The sequence below is a fragment of the Mirounga leonina genome, unplaced genomic scaffold (genome assembly GCF_011800145.1).
Source record: "Mirounga leonina isolate KUSES-001 unplaced genomic scaffold, KU_Mleo_1.0 Mir_357, whole genome shotgun sequence".
NCBI classification, from domain to species: Eukaryota; Metazoa; Chordata; class Mammalia; order Carnivora; family Phocidae; genus Mirounga; species Mirounga leonina.
In genome coordinates this window covers 6,231,973-6,252,198 of record NW_023270702.1, presented here as the reverse complement: position 1 = coordinate 6,252,198, position 20,226 = coordinate 6,231,973, and the positions used below count along the sequence as shown (strand labels likewise).

The following is a 20,226-nucleotide window of genomic DNA, read 5'->3' as shown; positions in this document are numbered from 1 at the left end:
CATCACAAGATGTACCACATTTCTGAGGCTGATATTTGAACACCAGGGTCACACAAACCAAAGAATCTGTCATAACTTCCTCCCTTTCCAATCTTGTAACAAAGCATTTAAATAGAATTTTTTGATAGAAGTAGATTATAAACCAATGAGTGATGTCTTTATGCCACGCTGTTTGCTTGAGTAAGTTCCTTTGTCCTTGTGTGCTGAACTTCTCTTCCTTCTTCCACACAATAAGAACTTAAATTGGTTCATGGGGGTAGAAGGCTGGTAAGTAAGACCACGTGTGTCTTGAGATATCGATTGTTTTTTGGAAAAGCATTTTATTTTAATAAACAACATGTGGTCACATAATTGCTATTATTAGACCCTAAAAATAAAAATACTCTCCAAGCTAGGGCTTTTGAACCCAATCATCTTGCAAATGTCTGAAATAAATGAGTAGCCTTAGCTTTTGTAATTTCATCCATCAGGAAGTCAGGCAGCTATTCTACCCAGAGGCTTTAACCCTTCTGTTATGTTAGAGACTCTGAGACTGGTTCCAACTCTCTCTAACACAGTTTGCCCTCAACTTTGGAAACTAGAAATGATGATACGAGTCTGTTTTCAGTGCTTCTCATGTGAATATCTATGTGAGACCTGTCCCATCAACTGAACATTCTATAAAAATAAAAATGAAGACTGGGCATGGAGCACAGATTCTTAACCTGTTCTATAGGTTATATAAATATTAGCTAGAGATAGCTAGAGAAGGACTCAAGCTGGGAAATGGGAAAGAACTGGGATGGCAAAATAATGGATTAAATGACTTCCATTCCTTTCTCTTAGTAAAAGACAAGTTGGCTTATCCAAAGCTCAGGAGTTAAAGTCCTTCACCCTGCTGCACATGTAACTTGCAATTTAGTCCCTCCATAGGTCAGTAGTGTGTCATGTCCTAGTGGTTTCAGTTCAAGAGTCTTCACACACTTACTGTTTATTTTCTTCCAAATGGCAGAGCCAGAAATACATGAGTTATTTAGGCAGGATTCTTGTTAAAATTGTGAACCACCTCTACATCCTCCTTTTTTTCTCCTTTTTCAATAGTTTTTATTTTTTATTTTTTTTAAAGATTTTATTTATTTATTTGAGAGAGAGAATGAGAGACAGAGAGCAAGAGAGGGAAGAGGGCAGAGGGAGAAGCAGACCCCCTGCCGAGCAGGGAGCCCGATGCGGGACTCGATCCCTGGACTCCAGGATCATGACCTGAGCCGAAGGCAGTCGCTTAACCAACTGAGCCACCCAGGCGCCCATCAATAGTTTTTTTTTTTTTTTTAAAGATTTTATTCATTTATTTGTGAGAGAGCGCGTGTGTGTGGGCAAATGAGTTGGGGGAGGGGCAGAGGGAGAGGGAGTGGGAGAAGCAGATTCCCAGCTGAGCAAGGAGCCTGATGAGGGGTGATTCCACGACCCTGGGATCATGACCTGAGCCGAAGGCAGACACTTAAACAACTGAGCCACCCAGGCGCCCCTGCATCCTACTTTTTTAATCAAAAGGTTTTTAGTCAAGTCAATCTTTGTGTCTATCATGATTAAGTAAACCTCTTGCTCCAACCCTCTGAGGAATCACGTTGGGCCATGCTTCTTCTCAAGTCATTGCTTCTCCTCCCAGCACACCTGGAGGGATAAAATGCTGCCTGCCATCTTGTTTATGACTCTAAATTTGAATGGTAACATTTTATATTTTCAAGCAATATTTATACAGAGCTTAAAGTAGTTCTTAAATAGAAATTGAGTCTTTTCACTGCAAATGAATATTGATTATATATATATATATATATATATATATATATATATTGCTGTGATTTTTCCATCTTCCCAACCATAAAAGAATGAATTTTTCAATTTTATTGTCTTCTATCAACTGTTTCCTCAAAATCAGAATAGAATGTGGCAAGTGGCCATGTGATTATTAGTCTAGCCTAATTCCTAGAGGAGATGGAAGAGAATTAAATGAGATTGGAGAAGTGTAAAGTTTGCATGGTCTCTACTAAATGAATAAGAAAATAAACATTGCTTCAATTAAGTAATTGTTGGAACAATGGATTGTTTATATATAATTTAAATGTATTAATAATCTGATTCTGCTAATAAGGTGACATCAATGAAACAAAACAGAAAATTTTTAATTAAGAAACTTCAGTCTGGATTCTTGATACTCTTGCAAGAAGTCCTGGTTCTTTCACGTTCTTGGAAACTTGAAACCCAAGTTCTTTCAAGCCTTCCTAATACAAAGCTATGAAGCATAAATTAGCAAGGAATAAGAAATTTCACCTTGAATCTCAGAAGATTAGTTCTTTTAAATATTGTATTAATTTTAATAGATAATACACACACCTAGTGCAAATTAGAAAATATTTAAAGGATTTACATGGAAACAAAAATTTTCCTCTTTTCTCAGTTCCCAATAACTCTGTCCTACCTTCTCATGGGTAAATTCTGCTTCATATTTCTTAAGTGTGCCTCCTGAAATAATACATTGGAGAACTTATGCACACACACACACAAACGTATGTATATTAACACACACATTAACCTATATCGTCACTGGATTTTTTTTTATCTTCATTTATAAACCATGATATTACAAGTGAAAAATGGCTCAAACTCATGTAACACTTAAAATTCACAAGTGCTTACACTTGGGCTCAAATAGTTACCAACACTGACCTATTCTGTAATCATAAGGAAGGTCTTTCATAAACAGCGATTTGAAAGTATCTTAAGATTTCATATCTACCTGGACATCAATATTTGAATTTTGAATGATTTTTCGCTGGCAAGGGAATTCGATGCTCTATAAGAAATAGGAAATAATAAAAACACACATCATCTATTTATCATACTTGGTATGGGGAGGAAAGGTACTTCTTTTGTAAAGACCCCAGGATACATGATGCAAAGAAAACTGCAAAGCTGTATATTGCCAACAAGACACAGGTGTACACCACATGAGGGTATGAAACCATCCAGCCACAATGGGTGTGTTGACAGCTCTGAGTCTGCACTGTATTTCTCCCAAAGTACACTGGTGTGTTTGTTATGCGTTACTTTATTTTTTCATATAGTTTCAGAAAGTCTCAAGCCTATCACTAAGCACAGTGGCTAAGTAGTAGGAGTAAAGATGAACCTGTCTGGAAATAGTTGTCAGTGAATCTCTTACTTAGACTCATGTGTCAGGGAACCAATTTCCCACTTAGACCCGTGTCTATCTGAGAGATAATATTGGGTCCATATCTCATAGGGACCAGATATTTTCTGTATGATATGTATACGAGAGGCATCAATCTTTGCAACAATTCTATAGAGCAGTGTTTCCCTATCTTACCTTATCTATGATCATCAATATTATTTATTAATAATACAGACTCCTGGACCATATCCAGTTCTACAAAATTAGAGTCTCTGTGAGAAGGAGTCTGTGAGTAAGTAGTTTTTAAAGAAATCCTGTGAGATTTTAAAGATTAGGTAAGCAGGGAAACGCTGCTGAAAGTAGGAATGCTATCCATCTTATTAAGGAGGAAACTGAGACTCTGTTAAGTAACTTACAACAATGAATTAATTGTGGAGGCATAATTCAAACTGCAGTATGACTCCAAAATTCTTCCTACCAAGTTACCTTTCTGAAGGTCATGAGGTCAGGAAAATGTGTAAGGCTACATTGAAAATTTTATATTGTAAACATTTGACCCGGGATTTGGAAGAAAACTTGAAATTGTGTGGTTTCTTCCTCCGTTTTGTTTAGAACAATTATACTCCACCAATTGCCAAATTACAAAGGGCTTTATAATTATATATGGAGTATAAAGGTCCCTCCAACCATTGCTGCAAAAACAGTCTGGAGATGCTGCTTTTTGAGCATGGAACAGAAGTGTTTTTGTCCTATTTATTCCACATAAGGGGAAAATGGGTCAAAAACATGAAAAAAAAATCAGGTAAACTACAAAGTGTCGATTTCTCTAGGTGCTGAGACTGTATGGAAAGGGTTAGCTTTGCCCATTTGCCCCATGATCAAAGCAGCAATGTACATGTTACTGTTGAGAATGCGTTCTGTGTTCAAAGTGGAGAATTCCCTGGAATCTCCTTTCTGGTTAATGAGATAACAGAGAAGAGGGTGGAGCAACCCAAGTTAGGGAGAACCTTGCCTTGATTTCATACAATTATTGTTTCTTAGGATTTCAGTGAGGTTCTCTGAATACATTGGGGAAGTTAATAGACCACTGGCAGAGATCCATCTTTCCTAACTTATGATCCAGGCAGCATTAGCAGAATTCTCTCAGCTCTGAACTTCTGTGTCAAAAACCAAATATCTAACAACCCCAGCCCTAAAATGAATATGTGGAAAAGGTACTCAAAGGTTTTCCACGGTGTGCACAGCATGAATTGTTTTCAGGGAATCAATTTCCATATCCTTAACTCCCATGATTTTTTTTTCTTAAAATTGTCTGGGAATGTGCCTGTGTTTACAGTAAGTCTTTTGCCATTTTATGTGGAAAGAAAGGCAACATCGTCATGCATTCCAAATCTTGATATACCGCATTAACCAGCAGAATAAAACCTTTTATGGATGACAGACTAAAGTAAAATTTGGAGTATTGGTTTTAACAAAGACGTTCTTAACAGTTGATTAGGGCATCCTAAACACATCTTTCCTTGTCTTGTCATTAATTCTTTAAAAGTGAAGCTTGGCGCTGGCTGGAAAATTCTGGATACAGAACATCTAAAATAGTTGTGATGACTTGTATATTTTAAAATTTAACTGGACATTTTCTAAAACTAATTTTCTCAAAGAAAAACATCCATGACCATGTTGTGACTTATTTTAGGATCAGTATGCATTGATCAATCAGGTAGGTAAAAGCTATTTTATTGAATCATGTCAAATTACTGTGAATTTCATCTTATAAACATTATTTGCCATATTCATAAAACAAACTAAACTTATGCTGAAAGATTTTACATGTCAGATGTGTGAGAGGATATATACTTTTCAAAATTATTTTAGGGATGGTGCAGGGAAAACATTTGTAGATCACAGAACTGGTTGTGTCTGGATTGTAGCTGGTGTTCAGTAAATAAATGCTGAATAAACAATGATTGGATATTGAATGAATACCCAAACAGCTGCCTTCATGAACTTGTGGCAAACAGCCAGAACACCATGAACTTCTCCCCTCCAATTTAATGTAGCTCAATCCTCCTGGCCTTATGTTCAGGAATCCTCAAAGATACACCCTTATCCCCTAGAGGTAATTGTGGACAAAGGAAAAATCCAGTGGCACAGCCTTTGGCAGCCAGATTGAGTTCTATGTCCCTGTACCTCCTGAAGTTGCAGTCTTAAGGTTTGACTTTGCAATTACCACCTTAAAGGATAGCATACCTTGCAGATACATTGAAACAGAGAACTATCAGATGGAACGTCAGAGCAAGGGAAATTAATCTTTTCTTTAAGGACCTAGGGGGAGCCAGTGTGATGGCAACAATTTCCCAAATGTAATTGCCAACCTCCTGCTATGTTGTCTTTGAGACCCCAGACATTCTAGGCATTCTAGTCCCCAGCCCTTTGTTGCTACCTCCTTCTATCCACTCACCCCAAATGTTTTTTATTCCCACAGCTGGGTCGTCCCCCTGCAGGCTTTCTTCTGCCTGCCCAGCTGATGGTGTTTTTCTGGCTCCAGAAAACTTCCGATCGTTACAAACAATGCTTGCGGGGACAAAGGATTGTCCCGATTAAAACAACAACAACAAAACTAGGACGGTCTTGCAAGAATCCGGATGGGTGGCCAGCCCACATGAACACTATGTGATGTTTCTCTCTTCTTTTTTTTTTTTCTCCCCATCATTAAACAGGAACAATGTCATTATTTTGAAAACTCAGGAGTTACACTAAGGTTTTAGTTGTGGCCAAAGGTTTGTTCAATAGCCGGTGCTGCTGAGATGCCTAAAACACTTTTTTCTATGTCATTATTCTTAGGGGTCTGATTCTGTCATTATCGCGTTTGTGTCTTTTAAGGGATGGGCAGCCCTGAAAAATAAGAATAAATTCCACCTTGAATCTTAATCTTGAATTAGCAGGTCTTTTTCTCCCTGCAGTTTTGAGAATAATTGAAAAAAAAAAAAAGTCTCAGTTCAAATAAGATGGAGTAACATTTCATTTTATTTCATTCATTAGAATATTATTTAATTATCACTAACTGCATGATGGGCTTTTGCTTGTAACTCTGATTACATTGAGTTTAAATGGACCTAAAACTGTTGTCAAGAAATGAAATGAGAAAATGTTGTTTACAGTATTGCCCATGTTGTCCGCCAGTATTCTGTCTTTCCAACAGCTGCACCAGGACATGCTGTTGGTATTTGGAGGCCTCTAGAGAGTGAAGTGGCCAAGTTTATTTTTCTAATCTCTAAATTCGGCACACAGGTCAGCACTGAAAACTCCTTATCTATGTATACAACAAACTATCACTAGTTAATGCTCTTAGTCATCATACCTTGCAGGGAGGCCTGAAAGCTAGGGCAGGACCCTGAATCCCCAAATTCTCTGCTACTGAGCACATAGGACTTATCTGCAGAAGTTACTTAACCTCTCTTTATTTCATTGCTAAAATTTTAAGTAATGATTCCAAATTAGCACAGAGTATATAGATGTAAAAAAAATCCTCTATACTAAAAAGAAATGCTCATTTTTGATGGACTTTATTTTCAAGCTGTGTCCAATGCGTTCACTCATTTTTTGTTCCTGTCGTGGTTGTAATGATAACTAGTGCTGCTATTTACAGAAACTATTTTTAGCCTAGAAAGGGGGTTGGGCAAAACTTCTTTGTTTTTTGGCCTGATCATGGACAGCTCTCGTATATTCTTAATTCATGGCCCATCATCTGCTATTATTAAGTGTCTCAAATGAATCCATCTCCTAACTGTGACTGAGGCTAAGTCATGAATGATTTTGCATGAAGGCAAGTATTCCTGGATGCTTATGCAGCCAAATGTCACTGTTCCTCAGACTGTTTACCTAGACAAGTCAATGAAGAACCATGCCAATTCACTATTAATAATTTCCATAGCAGCTAAAAAAAATCGGTCTTCTTATTAATTTCTACAAATAAGTAACAGGGAAGCATATTATTGTTTTTGTTAAATGCAAAGTTAGACTAAGATACTCAAATTCACTTTTTGTTTGCCATAAAACCATCATTAGACGGGAACAGCAACAGGCTTTTGAGGCCAAAGTAAGTGGAAAATAAAGATTTTTCTATGGGAAAGTTTCTGAATGGCACTTTTATTAATGTATATAATTCCCTACAGTGGCCTATTAATGCCATGATCATCTGTTCTTCAGGATCCTCCCAAACTACTTTAACCATGTGCTTCCCTCTCCTTTCTCTCTCTCTCTTTCCCTCCCTCCGTATCTCCCTTCTTCCCATTCTGCCACCCTTCCTCTCTATGCCTACTACAATAGAATTTCCAGACATTTTAAAGGGGAAATGTGGGAAGAAACAGTAGCAAGCTGCAGAGCCCTCATCCTTGAGATGAAAATGTCTTATTTCAAGCTCTTTATTGAAAAATAATGTATTAGGCTGAAAATATGAGAATTGCTATTAACGGTTCAGATCCATATTTTCTCATGTTCTGTGTTTTGTTGCTAATGGTTATGCCAAAGGAAACTATATGGCCGAGTAGATCTGGGCTGGGAGACATTGATTTCAGAAGGTAAGGCATGCTCCCGTCTTCTTCGCTTTCCCTAAAACTTGCTTCCATCAATTTGTCCTATCACTTTTTGATTTTATTCATACTTAAGGATTGTTTATTGGAGCAAGGAGTTTCATAAGCATACTAGAAGCTATATAATATAACCTTGCATTTCAAATATTAAAATTTTAATTGTCAAAGAATTGCTTTTAATGTTATGTTCTGGGATTGCATTTCAAGTGCAAGATCACATTAACAATAATCTTTCATTACAAAAAATTCTGCATATTTTTTCTGCCTGTGTCATTTCTATTTAAATTGGCTTTAAATAAAACTACAAAAATAGCATAATAAAACTGCATGTCGTCTAATATATTTTATTTCTTAGACCAACTGAGCTTTCCTCTGAAAAACTTGTGAGGATTTTACTATGATCCTATTCAGATAAAGGGCTACTAAATATAGTACTTTTTGCAATATCATCTGCATCAAATATTTTCTTTCTTAAAAGATTTTATTTATTTATTTTAGAGAGAGAGAGAGAGTGTGTGCAAGTGGGGGGAGGGGCAGAGGAAGAGGGAGAGGAAGAGAATCTCAAGCAGACTCCGTGCTGAGTGTGGAGCACATAGTGGGGCTCGATCTCATGACCCTGAGATCATGACCTAAGCTGAAACCAAGAGTCAGATGCTCAATGGACTGAGCCACTCAGGAGCCCCATGCATCAAATATTTTCCATTTCAAGCATTTTCCATTGCCCACAAACTGAGAATGGGAAGTTAATGATGTGTCTTCCACAATTTTCTGCAAAACGAACTGCTACTTTTAGCAATCAACTTGTTTTTTACCTTATAGACTATTGTGTGTGTGTGTGTTTTTTTTTTAAGGAATGGAATCAAATATTATTCTATATTCAGAATCCCTTGAAGATTTGTTGTTTGTGTTGCAAATTGCACATGATGTTTTAGGTAGCACATGTGTATTTCCATTGAAAGAACATGTCCTATTTTTGAGGAAGAAAAAAAACTTGTAAGACATCAAATGTTTCTTGCAAAACAATTTGATGAAATAAATGTAAATGAATCAGAAACATGTGAATTGTATTTCACTTAAAATTAACGGGTTTAAATATGAAGGGAGTAAAGTGCTTGGGGGAAAGAGTGTGGCAAGGCGGGAAATTACATTTGTTTTGTTTTCATCAGTCTTGGATTCTTGAAAAATGGCCTAATACTCTGAATTTAACCTCATTCAGATTCTCCATTAAGCCAAATGATGGAGACCCAGAAAGGGACAATAATATGCAAATTCATTTTATAGCTCTATCTGGCTCTTATTATAATGTAGGCATCAAACATGGCCACTATGCAATCCTTCAAAAGCACTTGCAACTCAAAATTCGTGATTTTTCTATTGTAATGATGCTGAAAGTGTATTTTTTCCCCCATAGAACATGTAGAGTTTTCAGCCTCACATGTCAGCTTAACATTTATTTCCTCTGTCAAACTGAAGAAGATCAGATCTAAACAGAAAGCACGGGGACACTGAAGGTAGCCACACATAGCAGAAGGGTGAGGAGGAAAGAGAGTGTAAGAGAGGGAGAAAGAAGGGGAAAAGAAATAGACCATGCGCGCAGACCAAGGTCACCAAACCTCATTTCATAAGCAAAGAACTCAAATCCCACTAATTATTTGAGAGTCACAAAAACTTTAGCCCATAGGTTTACATTCATACCCTTTATGCGTGCTTAAAAACAGCTACATAGCTTCTTTTTACTTTTTGTATTTTTCAATTAAAAAAAAAAACCCATGCATTATTCTGAAAACAGGAAAGAGCTACAAAAAGAAAAGAAAAACAACTTATAAATAAGTCTCCCTGTCAACAGGCTTCAAAATATGAGGAAGTTTGATATGTGGCGTGGCAGCTCAGTTTCTCAACTCTGCCTCTGCAAACAGGGACATTTTAAGTGTCCTGAAAACTTCCAAGAGGCAAGGAGTACATAACTGGAGAATGTATTTTTATTTTGGGAGATAATCTAGGGCATGGCTTAAGTAGCCTCACGTGGTGAGAAATAGAGGCACCAGGTCCTTTCTGTATAAGTTGAAGGCGCCAGAGCCCATAGGGCTGTTTTTGTATGTAAAGAGCCTGCCTTTTTATTTCTCAAGCACACGATGTCATTGGAGTTGAGCATTTCTCTGACCGCTTAGAACCCCACTGCTGCTCATCACCCGCTTTTGGAATGAGGACCCTGCTCCTTGATTTCTTTGTGCCAAACAGCCTGTTACCTCAAATGGTTCCAGAAGTGGTTCTCTGCTGTGCTCCTCACGGGCAGGATTTGTGGGGAGTCACTCTGAATGTATTTGTCCCCTAACTGGGCAGGAGATGTGTTCTAGCTTCTAACACAGCCCTTTGTTGTTTCATTTAAACTTCCCCTCATTCAGTTCAGTGGATGAAAAATGGAGTAGTGAGGCTCACTGTTTCATTTACACCATAAATCAGTGGCAACATAACAGACACAACAATTTCTGAGCCCCCAAAGGTACTCTTAAAAGCTCTACTGATCCACACAAAATCCCACTCCAAAGTCGTGTTAACAAAAATATAGGAATAGCATCAACTTTATCTTTGTCCCCATCAACAATCAGTAGTTAGAGGGTCCTCGATTAAGGAAGTGTCACTCTGTAGGCTCTGTGCTCAGAACGTGATTTCAATGGCCTATTTCCTTTGACGAGAAACCTGCTGTGATTTATTTCCCATCATGATTTGCTGCAGTAACTTTGATAGGTGTGACGGAATCTAATCTACTTTGCGTTTGGTGTTGTTGCACTTTCTGACAGGCCTACCCTTGTAGCAGTGATAAGGAATGTGAAATTGGGAGATATTGCCACAGTCCCCACCAGGGATCCTCGGCCTGCATGGTGTGTCGAAGGAAAAAGAAGCGCTGCCACAGAGATGGCATGTGTTGTCCCGGTACCCGCTGCAATAATGGTAAAGATCTAGTTCAGTGTCGACGGGCCTCTTCCTCTTTCTGTAGGAGGCGTGTCTAGCAAATTCGACTACATTCCCCTTAGCCAGACCCCTGAAATGCAAGGAGCCTTTCAAAACTGGCAGGGATTGGATCATGGTTTAGCTATGTGTACAATTACTTGGATTACCTCCCAAATCCTAGTTTTCCTGAGCTCTGATCTATATTTCTAGATTTTATATTCTATGGCAATCCAGGATTTGCCATGCCAAAGTGTTGTACATGAATAGCTATAAACACATAAGTGAATACGTGCAAAAGACCTAACAAAGAACCTGGTGTGATTGAGCAATACAGTCGTGTGTCCCTCTTCCAGTTTCATACCTCGGCTCTTATATTCAGGGTGTCTTCTTTTAAAGCCCCCCCTACCCAACGCACCACACTCATAGTGAGGGAGGGATTGGCTCCTCCAAATGGAGACACATGGGTCTATTCCCCAGCCTTTCCATAAGCATGACTTCACCCAGGGTCAATGAACTTCTAGGCATACAATTCAGCATTAATGATGAAATGAAGAACCACAGACAACACAGGACAAAACCATTAAATAATTACAGAAGGTGATCTGAAACATAAACCTAGTCATATAAACCAAGATAATCAGACTCCTCTCCATATGCATGCTCCTGACCTCTGGGCAGAGTCCTATTGGAAGTAGCTGGGACAGGTGAAGGAAAGAAGACCTCATACCATTAGAGATGTTTACAATGTAGACTAGGGTGGTATTGTTGATTGAACAAAGGAACCTGGATCCTGAAGATGGATGTCTGGCCAGGCATTTTAAAAGTAGGAATAGCTAATATTAATACTTACTAAGTCACTATTCTAAACACACGTATTCACAACATAATGAAATGTTTTTATTCCTATTTTTGCCCATGGACACTTGGTCTTGAGATGAGATTCAAATTAAGGAAGACTGACTTAGGCCAAACTAATTCTATTTAATATTAAATAATATGATTTAATATTGTTTATGTAAATAAATGAATGGCTGAATGAATAGAGGATAGATAGATGATGGATAGATAGATGATAGATAAGTAGGTAGATGATAGATAGATGATAGATAAATAGGTAGATAGATGATAGATAGATGATAGATAGATAGATATAGATAGATAGATAGATAGATAGATAGATAGGATAGGAGATAGCGTCACTCCTCACATCAGCACAATACTTGGGTAAGAATCACACTTTATAGAATCGGATAAGTCTAACTACTTACTTGCCATCTCCAGGCATCTGCATCCCTGTCACTGAGAGCATCTTAACCCCTCACATCCCAGCTCTGGATGGCACTCGACACAGAGATCGAAACCATGGTCATTACTCAAACCATGACTTGGGATGGCAGAATCTAGGAAGACCACACACTAAGATGTCACATATAAAAGGTAAGCGATCTGTAGCTCTATGCTTACTTTTTCTTGTTTTAAGAGAAGTAAAATTAAAATATTGATAATTCATTGCATTGGTTTTAGAAAAAATACAAGGAAGATACTTTGTTGGCAAGATTTTAACTGAATGTATTAATTCTTTTGAGGATGCTGGAGGTTTCTAAGAGATCTTAAATTGTTAGGAAATATATATTATGAGAATTGCAGCACCCCTGATCAATCATTCCATTTTCTAAACAGTCCTGCCTTTAAATGTTTGCAGTCATATGATTAAATCACTAAGCTTTTGAATCATTTTCTCACCTTTGCAGAAATTTAATTTCACTAAACAACCACATAATATACTATTCATAGACCAACTTATCAAAAATAATTGGTTTCTAGTGGGATTATATATGGTCATAAAGTCCCCTTACTTGTATCAAAATATTTGGGAAGCCTAATCACTAACAGTAAATTTTGAAAGCATGAAATTATTGATCTTTATTACTAATAGTAGAATGTTAAGGGCATGAAACATGTCCATCTTTAAAGGAGGCTTCTCTCAAGTGTGTTCTGTGGAGCAATACTCTTTTAAGACAGTCTGTGAATGAAAGTGTGCCGTGTTTAAGAGTTTTGTAATAATGCATCTCCCAGTTTGGGAACTTTATACAATTGGGATGTTGAGGGCTCTGAGAAGCCCAGCAGTGAGGAAAACTGGTTCAGTTTTTTAAACACTGTATGTCCCCATATTTCTTGACCACAAAAACTTTTCCCCACATTTTCATGTTCTGCAGAGCTAGTATCCTAGAGAATAATTGACCTATTAGTCAGACCTGGAATATTAATGTTGAAATGGATAGCGTTAAAAAGATGAACAATTCCTCTTTAATTATCCCCTGTCTATGCTCCCTGAAGACCTATGTCTTTACCCAATCTCCTCTTTCTATTCCACCAAACTCACATGCATTTGTCATTACATGAGTATCCTTCCTTATTCCAATAGATAACTATGTCACCATACAGTTTCAAGTTTACTAATATTTTTATATAGTTTTATGTATAGTTTTCTGATGGCAACTAGGAAGAACTCCTAGTGGGTCATGACCATATCACACAGTGGGATTGGTTATATCTGGGCTGACAGACAATCCTTTAGACCAGGATAGGCACAGTATAGCCTGGGCGCCAAGTCTGTCCCACTGCCTGTTTTTGTAAAATAATGTTTTACTGGAACACAGACTTGCCTATTCATTGAGGCATTACTTATGTCTGCTTTTGTGACAGCAGAATTGAGGAGTGACAGATCATATGGCCTAACAGGCCTAAATATTTACAATCTGGCAAAAATACAGAGAAGTTTTTTGACCCCTTCTTTATATAGGTGACACATCAACCCAGCTGTGATGTGTGTTTGCTCTTTTGCTGATTTAGTCATTTTTTCTGAATTAAATATCCAGATCTGTTCTTCCACATGTTTTTAAGGATGGGTTCTTTGTTGACCCTGGGGCTGTCTGCCCTTTCTCTACTCTGCTCTGAATCACAGCTCTTTAGAGACTGCACGTCCTAGGCTCCCTGTCAGGGGGGCCTTTGGGATTCCAGTCCCAGCTAGCAATTCCTGGCCCCAGATTCTGACATGACCTTCTCCGCTGGATCCTTCAGCCTAAATGTGGTAGCGGCTTCCTGCTCCGTTGCTTTACCATCCTCTGGGCCTTCTTAGTCCTGCCGCCACCTGCGTGCCTAGTTCTCTGCATTAAACATCTTCTGTCTTAAGTTTCTGTTTTCCTGGCTAGACCCTGAGGCAGGGTTTTAGGAGTCCCTGAGAATTTCAGCTTTCTCTTTGAATCAGAGTTTATTTATACCTCCCAAGAAGGTATCAAATTAATTACTTTGAAAGCAATTCTCTTTCTTTGCTTATTTTTCACTCACCTCGTTAAAAAAAAATGATCGGAGAAAGATCTAAGAGCAGACCATGCCGAAGTAAAGAGAAGATGAAGCACAGTCCTCGGCTATTCATGAAGCTTGACATTCAGACAGTGAATAATCAAAATAGACAATAATGGCTTGACATGATTAGAGGGAGAGCCGATCGATAGGAATCCAAGACTTGCCATCATAAATGATAACTCCATGGAAGACAGTATAAATAAAAATATTGTATGTGCTTCTGATTGCAAAGTAGGATTTTTTCCTATAGTGTCATGGTAATATCTTTTGGTCATCATCTCTGTAGGGCATGAAGGAGACCCCTGCCTACGATCATCAGACTGCATCGAAGGGTTTTGCTGCGCTCGCCACTTCTGGACCAAAATCTGCAAACCAGTGCTCCATCAGGGGGAAGTCTGTACCAAACAGCGCAAGAAGGGCTCTCATGGGCTGGAAATTTTCCAGCGGTGTGACTGCGCAAAGGGCCTGTCGTGTAAAGTATGGAAAGATGCCACCTATTCCTCCAAAGCCAGACTCCACGTGTGTCAGAAGATATGATCACCTCTGAGGAAAATCATCACTAGCAGACTGTGAATCTGTGTATTTAATGCATTATAGCATGGTGGAAAATAGGATTTGGATCTCAGAAGAATGGTTAACATAAAGAATGTAATACGAATATAGAGATCACAGAGAGAGAAAAAGGAAAAGAGAACAAGCAGATTAGAAAGAGGTAACAAATGTAGTACAACCGATGCATTCCCGTGATGCAACTTGTTTATGTAAATAATGTACACATTTGTGAAAATGCTATTACTGAAAAAAAAAAGCACACAGTGAAACTTACTGACGAATACCATATGACTTTCCAAGAGTTTAGGTTGTGCTGGAGGATCAGTGTCCTTCAGATTGGTGATTGCCTATAGAAATAACCTAAAAGCCATATTTCTAGTTCAAGGTTATTGTTTAGCAAAATAGTCCCTTGGCATACAATAGGCTTTCACATGAAAAGAGTTGTTAAATAGGAAATGAAAGCATGGAACATAGGTAGTTTGCAACACAGAATCACCTTTTGGTTTGGAACACTACTTCTACGGTTCAATGAAAGGCCTTGGTAGATAAGAAAAAAAGCAGTCAGTATTTTCCAAATAATTTCAAAATAATTGCAAGTCTTTTCATGAACACCTTTAGGAAAAACCAAAGTTGTTTCGCTTTAAACTGTTTAGTTACATTTCTCAAAAATTTATTTTCACCGGTAATTCCCAAGAATGTTTTTGTATAAGACAAAAACAGTCCATTCACATTCTAAAGGAATGGCATTGCACCTTTTCTTGATTGTATGTGATTCCTACCCTGAATATATTTTATTTTCCAAACTATCCCAATTAATTGTGAATAGTACAGAGCAGAATTTCACAGATTTCAAAAATTTTTAAGGTGTCCAAGATACAGAATCAACGCTAATAGATTGTTATTTGTTGAAGCTTTGGCATTTCCCATATTTGGTAGGATTAGATTGGTAAATACATTTATTCTTTACACACGCAGCAGTACATTGAGGAAAAGCTGATAATAGAAACTTGATCTACATTTGTGCTGCACTGAGGGACACAAAGGAAATGGACAAAACTTTGTCAAGTGCCCAGGTTTGGGCAACATGTCGATCATATGTCTGAGGCACAAACTGACTATTCATATTTGAAGCCTGAGGCCGCACAACCTAAATGAAGTTTTCCATGGGATTTGCTATCACAATATTTACTATGCAGTTGAGTTCTGTGTAGGTCACCAGTTGGCCTCAAAATGTTTATTTTATATTTTTCGAGGTCCTAAAATAATATGGGGAGGTCTCATGACATGGACTCCCAAGGCAGGTAGTACAGTAAGGTTCCAGGGTCCTCCCTAAACGTCTAACTTGCCGATGGCACCATCTGAAATTTCTGTACCAATCTCTCTCTGCAACAGCTGTTTTTTTTGCCAAAGATATTGTTTCTCTTTTACTGCAGCCATTGAAAGTAAAAAATATAAATGGAATAACTTGTAAAATCTACATATTGCTAACCTATAGAAACCACAGTTTCCAAATTCTTTGAAACCATTTTATTACTTTTTTTTTACTTTACTCAGTTCTAAATATTTATGTCTAGAGCATAAAGCAAAAAAGTTATCTTATAGTTGTTACTTTTGACCTTTTCTCTTATAGACTGCAAGTCACTCCTTAATTTTCTTTTACTTAAACCCCTTCTGCAGTTTCAAATTCAAGTTTTCCCAGCAGAGATTGAATCTGAGCCTGCATGTCTATTAAGAATTTCAGCTTCCCATACCCATTTACAAGGGTGCTGAAGATTTACATTTTTTCCACATGTCTGCTAAAACAAAAATTATAAGCTAATCTATCCAAGAACCAAAGTTTGTGCAAACAGGTTTCTATAAGCTTGGCAACATGAAAATGGAACATTTCAGTCAAACATTTCCTACATAGCAATCACATTTACAATCTGGTTTTTGCATTATTTCCCTTATGTACATCCCAACATTATTATTTGAAGTAATTTATTTACAGGAAATGTTAATGAGATGTATTTTCTTATAGAGATATTTCTTACAGAAAGCTTTGTAGCAGAATATATTTGCAGCTCTTGACTTTGTAATTTAGGGAAAATGTATAATAAGATAAAATATATTAAATTTTTCTCCTTCAAAAATGGAATTCAAATTTCCTTGTGTTTTGCTTATGAGAAAAACTTTCACAGAATCACAGATTCTCAGAGTTCAAATGGATGATCTGATTTGACAGTTGGGGTAGGAATCTTTTGGATGACCTCACTATGAGATGATCCAAGGCAGTTTACTAGTACTAAAGGCAGCTTATTCATGGCAGGGCAGATGTAATTGTTAGAGAGTTATTTTTCATTAAACTAAAATATCCCAGCTTGTGCTTTCTACCCATTTGTTCTTACTCTGTGTTCTGGAACGTCTTGGATCAAGGGTTCTCCACAAACTTCTTCAAAACACTTGAAGTCACCTAGCCTATTTCCTATAATCTTCTACCCCGATTAAAATGTCCCCAAATAGAGATGCCAACATGCTTAGCATACTGGTTCATTCCCTGATGGCACAAAGCAGCTACAAAATATCTTTATCCCTATATGGATATGGACTGAGTTACCTGGCCCTGAGTGAACTCAAAGCCACTTCCTGGGAAAGTCTTTCCTCTGCTTCCTAAACACAGAGATGTCAGGAGGGTTTGTTAAACAGAACTCACCAATTTTGAGACTGGGAGTGGTTGTAGAAGCCCATGTTGTATTAGAGATGTTAATGGGCTAGAAATGTGGAAAATAAACATTCTACGACAGTGGAATGGATTAAGTGTAGCTATGGCCGCGTAATGAAGCTAAAACAGTCCCATAGCTAGAGGTCAGAGTTGAAGATACCTCAAGCATTGCTGAAATAACTCCCACATTATTCTAATTAGTCACTTAAATAGTTATTCTTAAATAGTTATCCACTTCCTCAAATTGAGAGCATTTGTATTTCCTAGCTATAGTGTATTTTTAGACTATAACTGTCATATGGGTGATATTTTTCTTTTCCACTGAGCTCAGGGAGATGCTCTGAAAACTGACAAATTGTCTTGACTTCCCTTTTAGCCAAGAAACACAATGCCTTATCATAGCCCTAGGATTTGAGGGGGGAAACAATCAATTACACTTTTCTCCACCCCCCCAAATTCAGGCCATTTGAGAAAAAAAGAAAGGGAGGCAGATGACAGATTACCCTAGGTTGGTAAAGTTATCGGAGAGTGTGGTGTGTAGCTTAGCGTAGGCCAGAGGATACTAGAAAGAGCCAGGTTCCAGAGCAAGATACTAGAAAGTGGCCCATTCTCAGACAACACCAGACAACATCATTTCTATCTGTGGGAGCTCCTATAAAATTTACTGCATGGATGGGCAGAACAGAGTGACACATTTTCTTCTGGCAATTTGTGCCAAAGAAGGGTGGGGAAGGAACAGAACTATGCATTTCTCCTTCAAGAATCTCATTTGAAATTCTACTGGATAATTCACAGCACATGAAAGGAGTGAATGAGGGATAGCGACAAAGATTATTATACACTCCACGTTCAACTAATGTTAAGAACTAGAAAGGAAGAAACCCCTCCCCCACATCATTCCCCAGATCTTTATATTCTTAACACATTGTACATAGCCATTTGTCTCTGGTGAACATACCACCATAGATCAGCTATCTACTAAAGCAGCACCTGATGAGGTCTTCCCCCCAATGTCAGTCACTCCGTTATGTATACTCTCAGGACCAGGGGTGGAAAGTTTAGATTTTTATCCTCAGAAGATGGCAAGATGGATGAAAATAATTCATTAATTCAATTGACTCCAAGACCACACTATACTCAGGATTGGAAAAATAACTCCTCTTTCTTTTTAGCATCTCAAATTATGTCCATCATATTATCCACCAAAATCTATCAGTGGTTCTGCAGTGAGATTAAATGACACATTGGGTATCTGATAATGTATAAAAAGTACTGCAATCATAAAATTCCAACAACCCAAAGACTTTTGAATATAAATCCTGTTCCATTAAGAAATCCCAAGGAGAAATTAATGCACAAAATTTAAACCCTATTGCATGTTAAAGTCAAAATAAGTTGAAGTCCAACGAACTTTAAGTCTGTATTTGTTATCTTCCTCTTTAGAATAAGGAGCCCAAAGAAACTGAAATGCAAAATCTTCAAGTTAATGGCTAAAGTTTTCCTTCTTAATCCCGGATGTATTCTGCTCTCTCTTAGCTGGAGGGTTTATTGATGCCTGTGTAGAGTGGGACTCTTTCAGCAGCTAGGACAGTATCTCACTGGAATGAGAGACTTAAATTTTTTAAAAGATTATATTTATTTACTTGAGAGAGAGAGAGAGAGAGGGAGCGCTAGCATGAGTGGGGGGAGGGGCAGAGGGAGAAACAGACTCCCTGCTGAGAGCCGAACCCACCTCAGGCTAGATTCCAGGACCCTGAGATCATGACCTAAATCAAGAGCTGACTGACTAAGCCATCCAGGCTCTGCTGAGAGACATAATTTTTAATAATGTCCAATCAATTTTTGGATATATCTGATTAAGTCAAAGACGTCACCACATTTAGAAAATAAGGCAATCTCTAGCTCTTAGGACAGATATACCAGGCAATACCCTGTTAACAAATCTAGGACATGGTGTCATCAAGAACAATAGCAAAGATGCTTGGAATATGAGTGAAAGAAGATAGATGTTTTTGTTTAGAGAGTGAGTGGTATTTGAGGCATTACTGTCTTCACGTAAAACTGGTCAACTTTAGAAACTCACCATTAGCTATTAGCCTCACTGGGGCTTCTTTTTTACACACCTGGCATATTCAAAGTATCACCAGTGCTTGAGAATATGTTTGGTCTGGTGATGTGGCCTCCATAGTATCTTGTAAGTTGATCTTTTTTAGGGGTGTGCCATAATGGCAGCTTCTATTACTTCATGCATTACTTATTTCCTCATCCCTGCATTTATTCAAGCTGTAGAAGCACATCAACACATTCCTGAAATAAAATTGCTATTGATACTCCTGAAAATTATTTTAGCAAATGGTGCCCCGAGGCCCAGAAGACAGTCCCAACTTACATTCCTTCACTCAACACATACTCACCGAGAATGTCTTCTATGTGCCAGGCAGCTTTGTAGGCACATTCGATAGAAGCAGAAAACCAAACCAAAAAAGTTCATCCTTTCATTGCTTTTACATTCCAGTTATTATTTTTTTTAGGGCAATAGCTGGGAGGCAGAAAATAATTAAATAAAAATTATATAAATACTATAGGAGACAGAGGAGGAGCCCTATGAAGAAAATTGAAGCTGGGTAAAGAAACAGATTCTGTGGGGCTGGGGGCATCTCTTAGAGGAGGCAAATATGAGTAGAAACCTGAGTGAAGTGAGGGGTTGGGAATGGGAATGTCTGGAGAAACAGCTGTAAAGGAAGAAGAACACAGGCAAACATTTGACATTGGGAAAAACCTGAGAAGGAGACTCAGAGAGGATGAGCAAGGGGAGAGAGAGGGAAGATGAGGTTAGAGAAGGAGTTGGGTCAGATTGCGCAGAACCTTATTGACCTTCATAGGTACTTTTATTTTGAAAGAGA

At 38.0% G+C, this 20,226-nt stretch overlaps 1 protein-coding gene across 1 annotated transcript in view; it reads left to right on the top strand.

Moving 5' to 3' along the window:
* DKK2 (dickkopf WNT signaling pathway inhibitor 2) overlaps positions 1 to 16,759 on the top strand; it is a 98,239-nt gene extending 81,480 nt beyond the window's left edge. The window contains exons 2-4 of the mRNA XM_035030239.1: positions 10,554 to 10,704; positions 11,986 to 12,141; positions 14,357 to 16,759. Coding sequence (XP_034886130.1) covers positions 10,554 to 10,704; positions 11,986 to 12,141; positions 14,357 to 14,607 — 558 coding nt within the window. The 3' untranslated portion in view covers positions 14,608 to 16,759. The remainder of the gene's footprint in view (positions 1 to 10,553; positions 10,705 to 11,985; positions 12,142 to 14,356) is intronic.
* Positions 16,760 to 20,226: the final 3,467 nt, after the last annotated feature.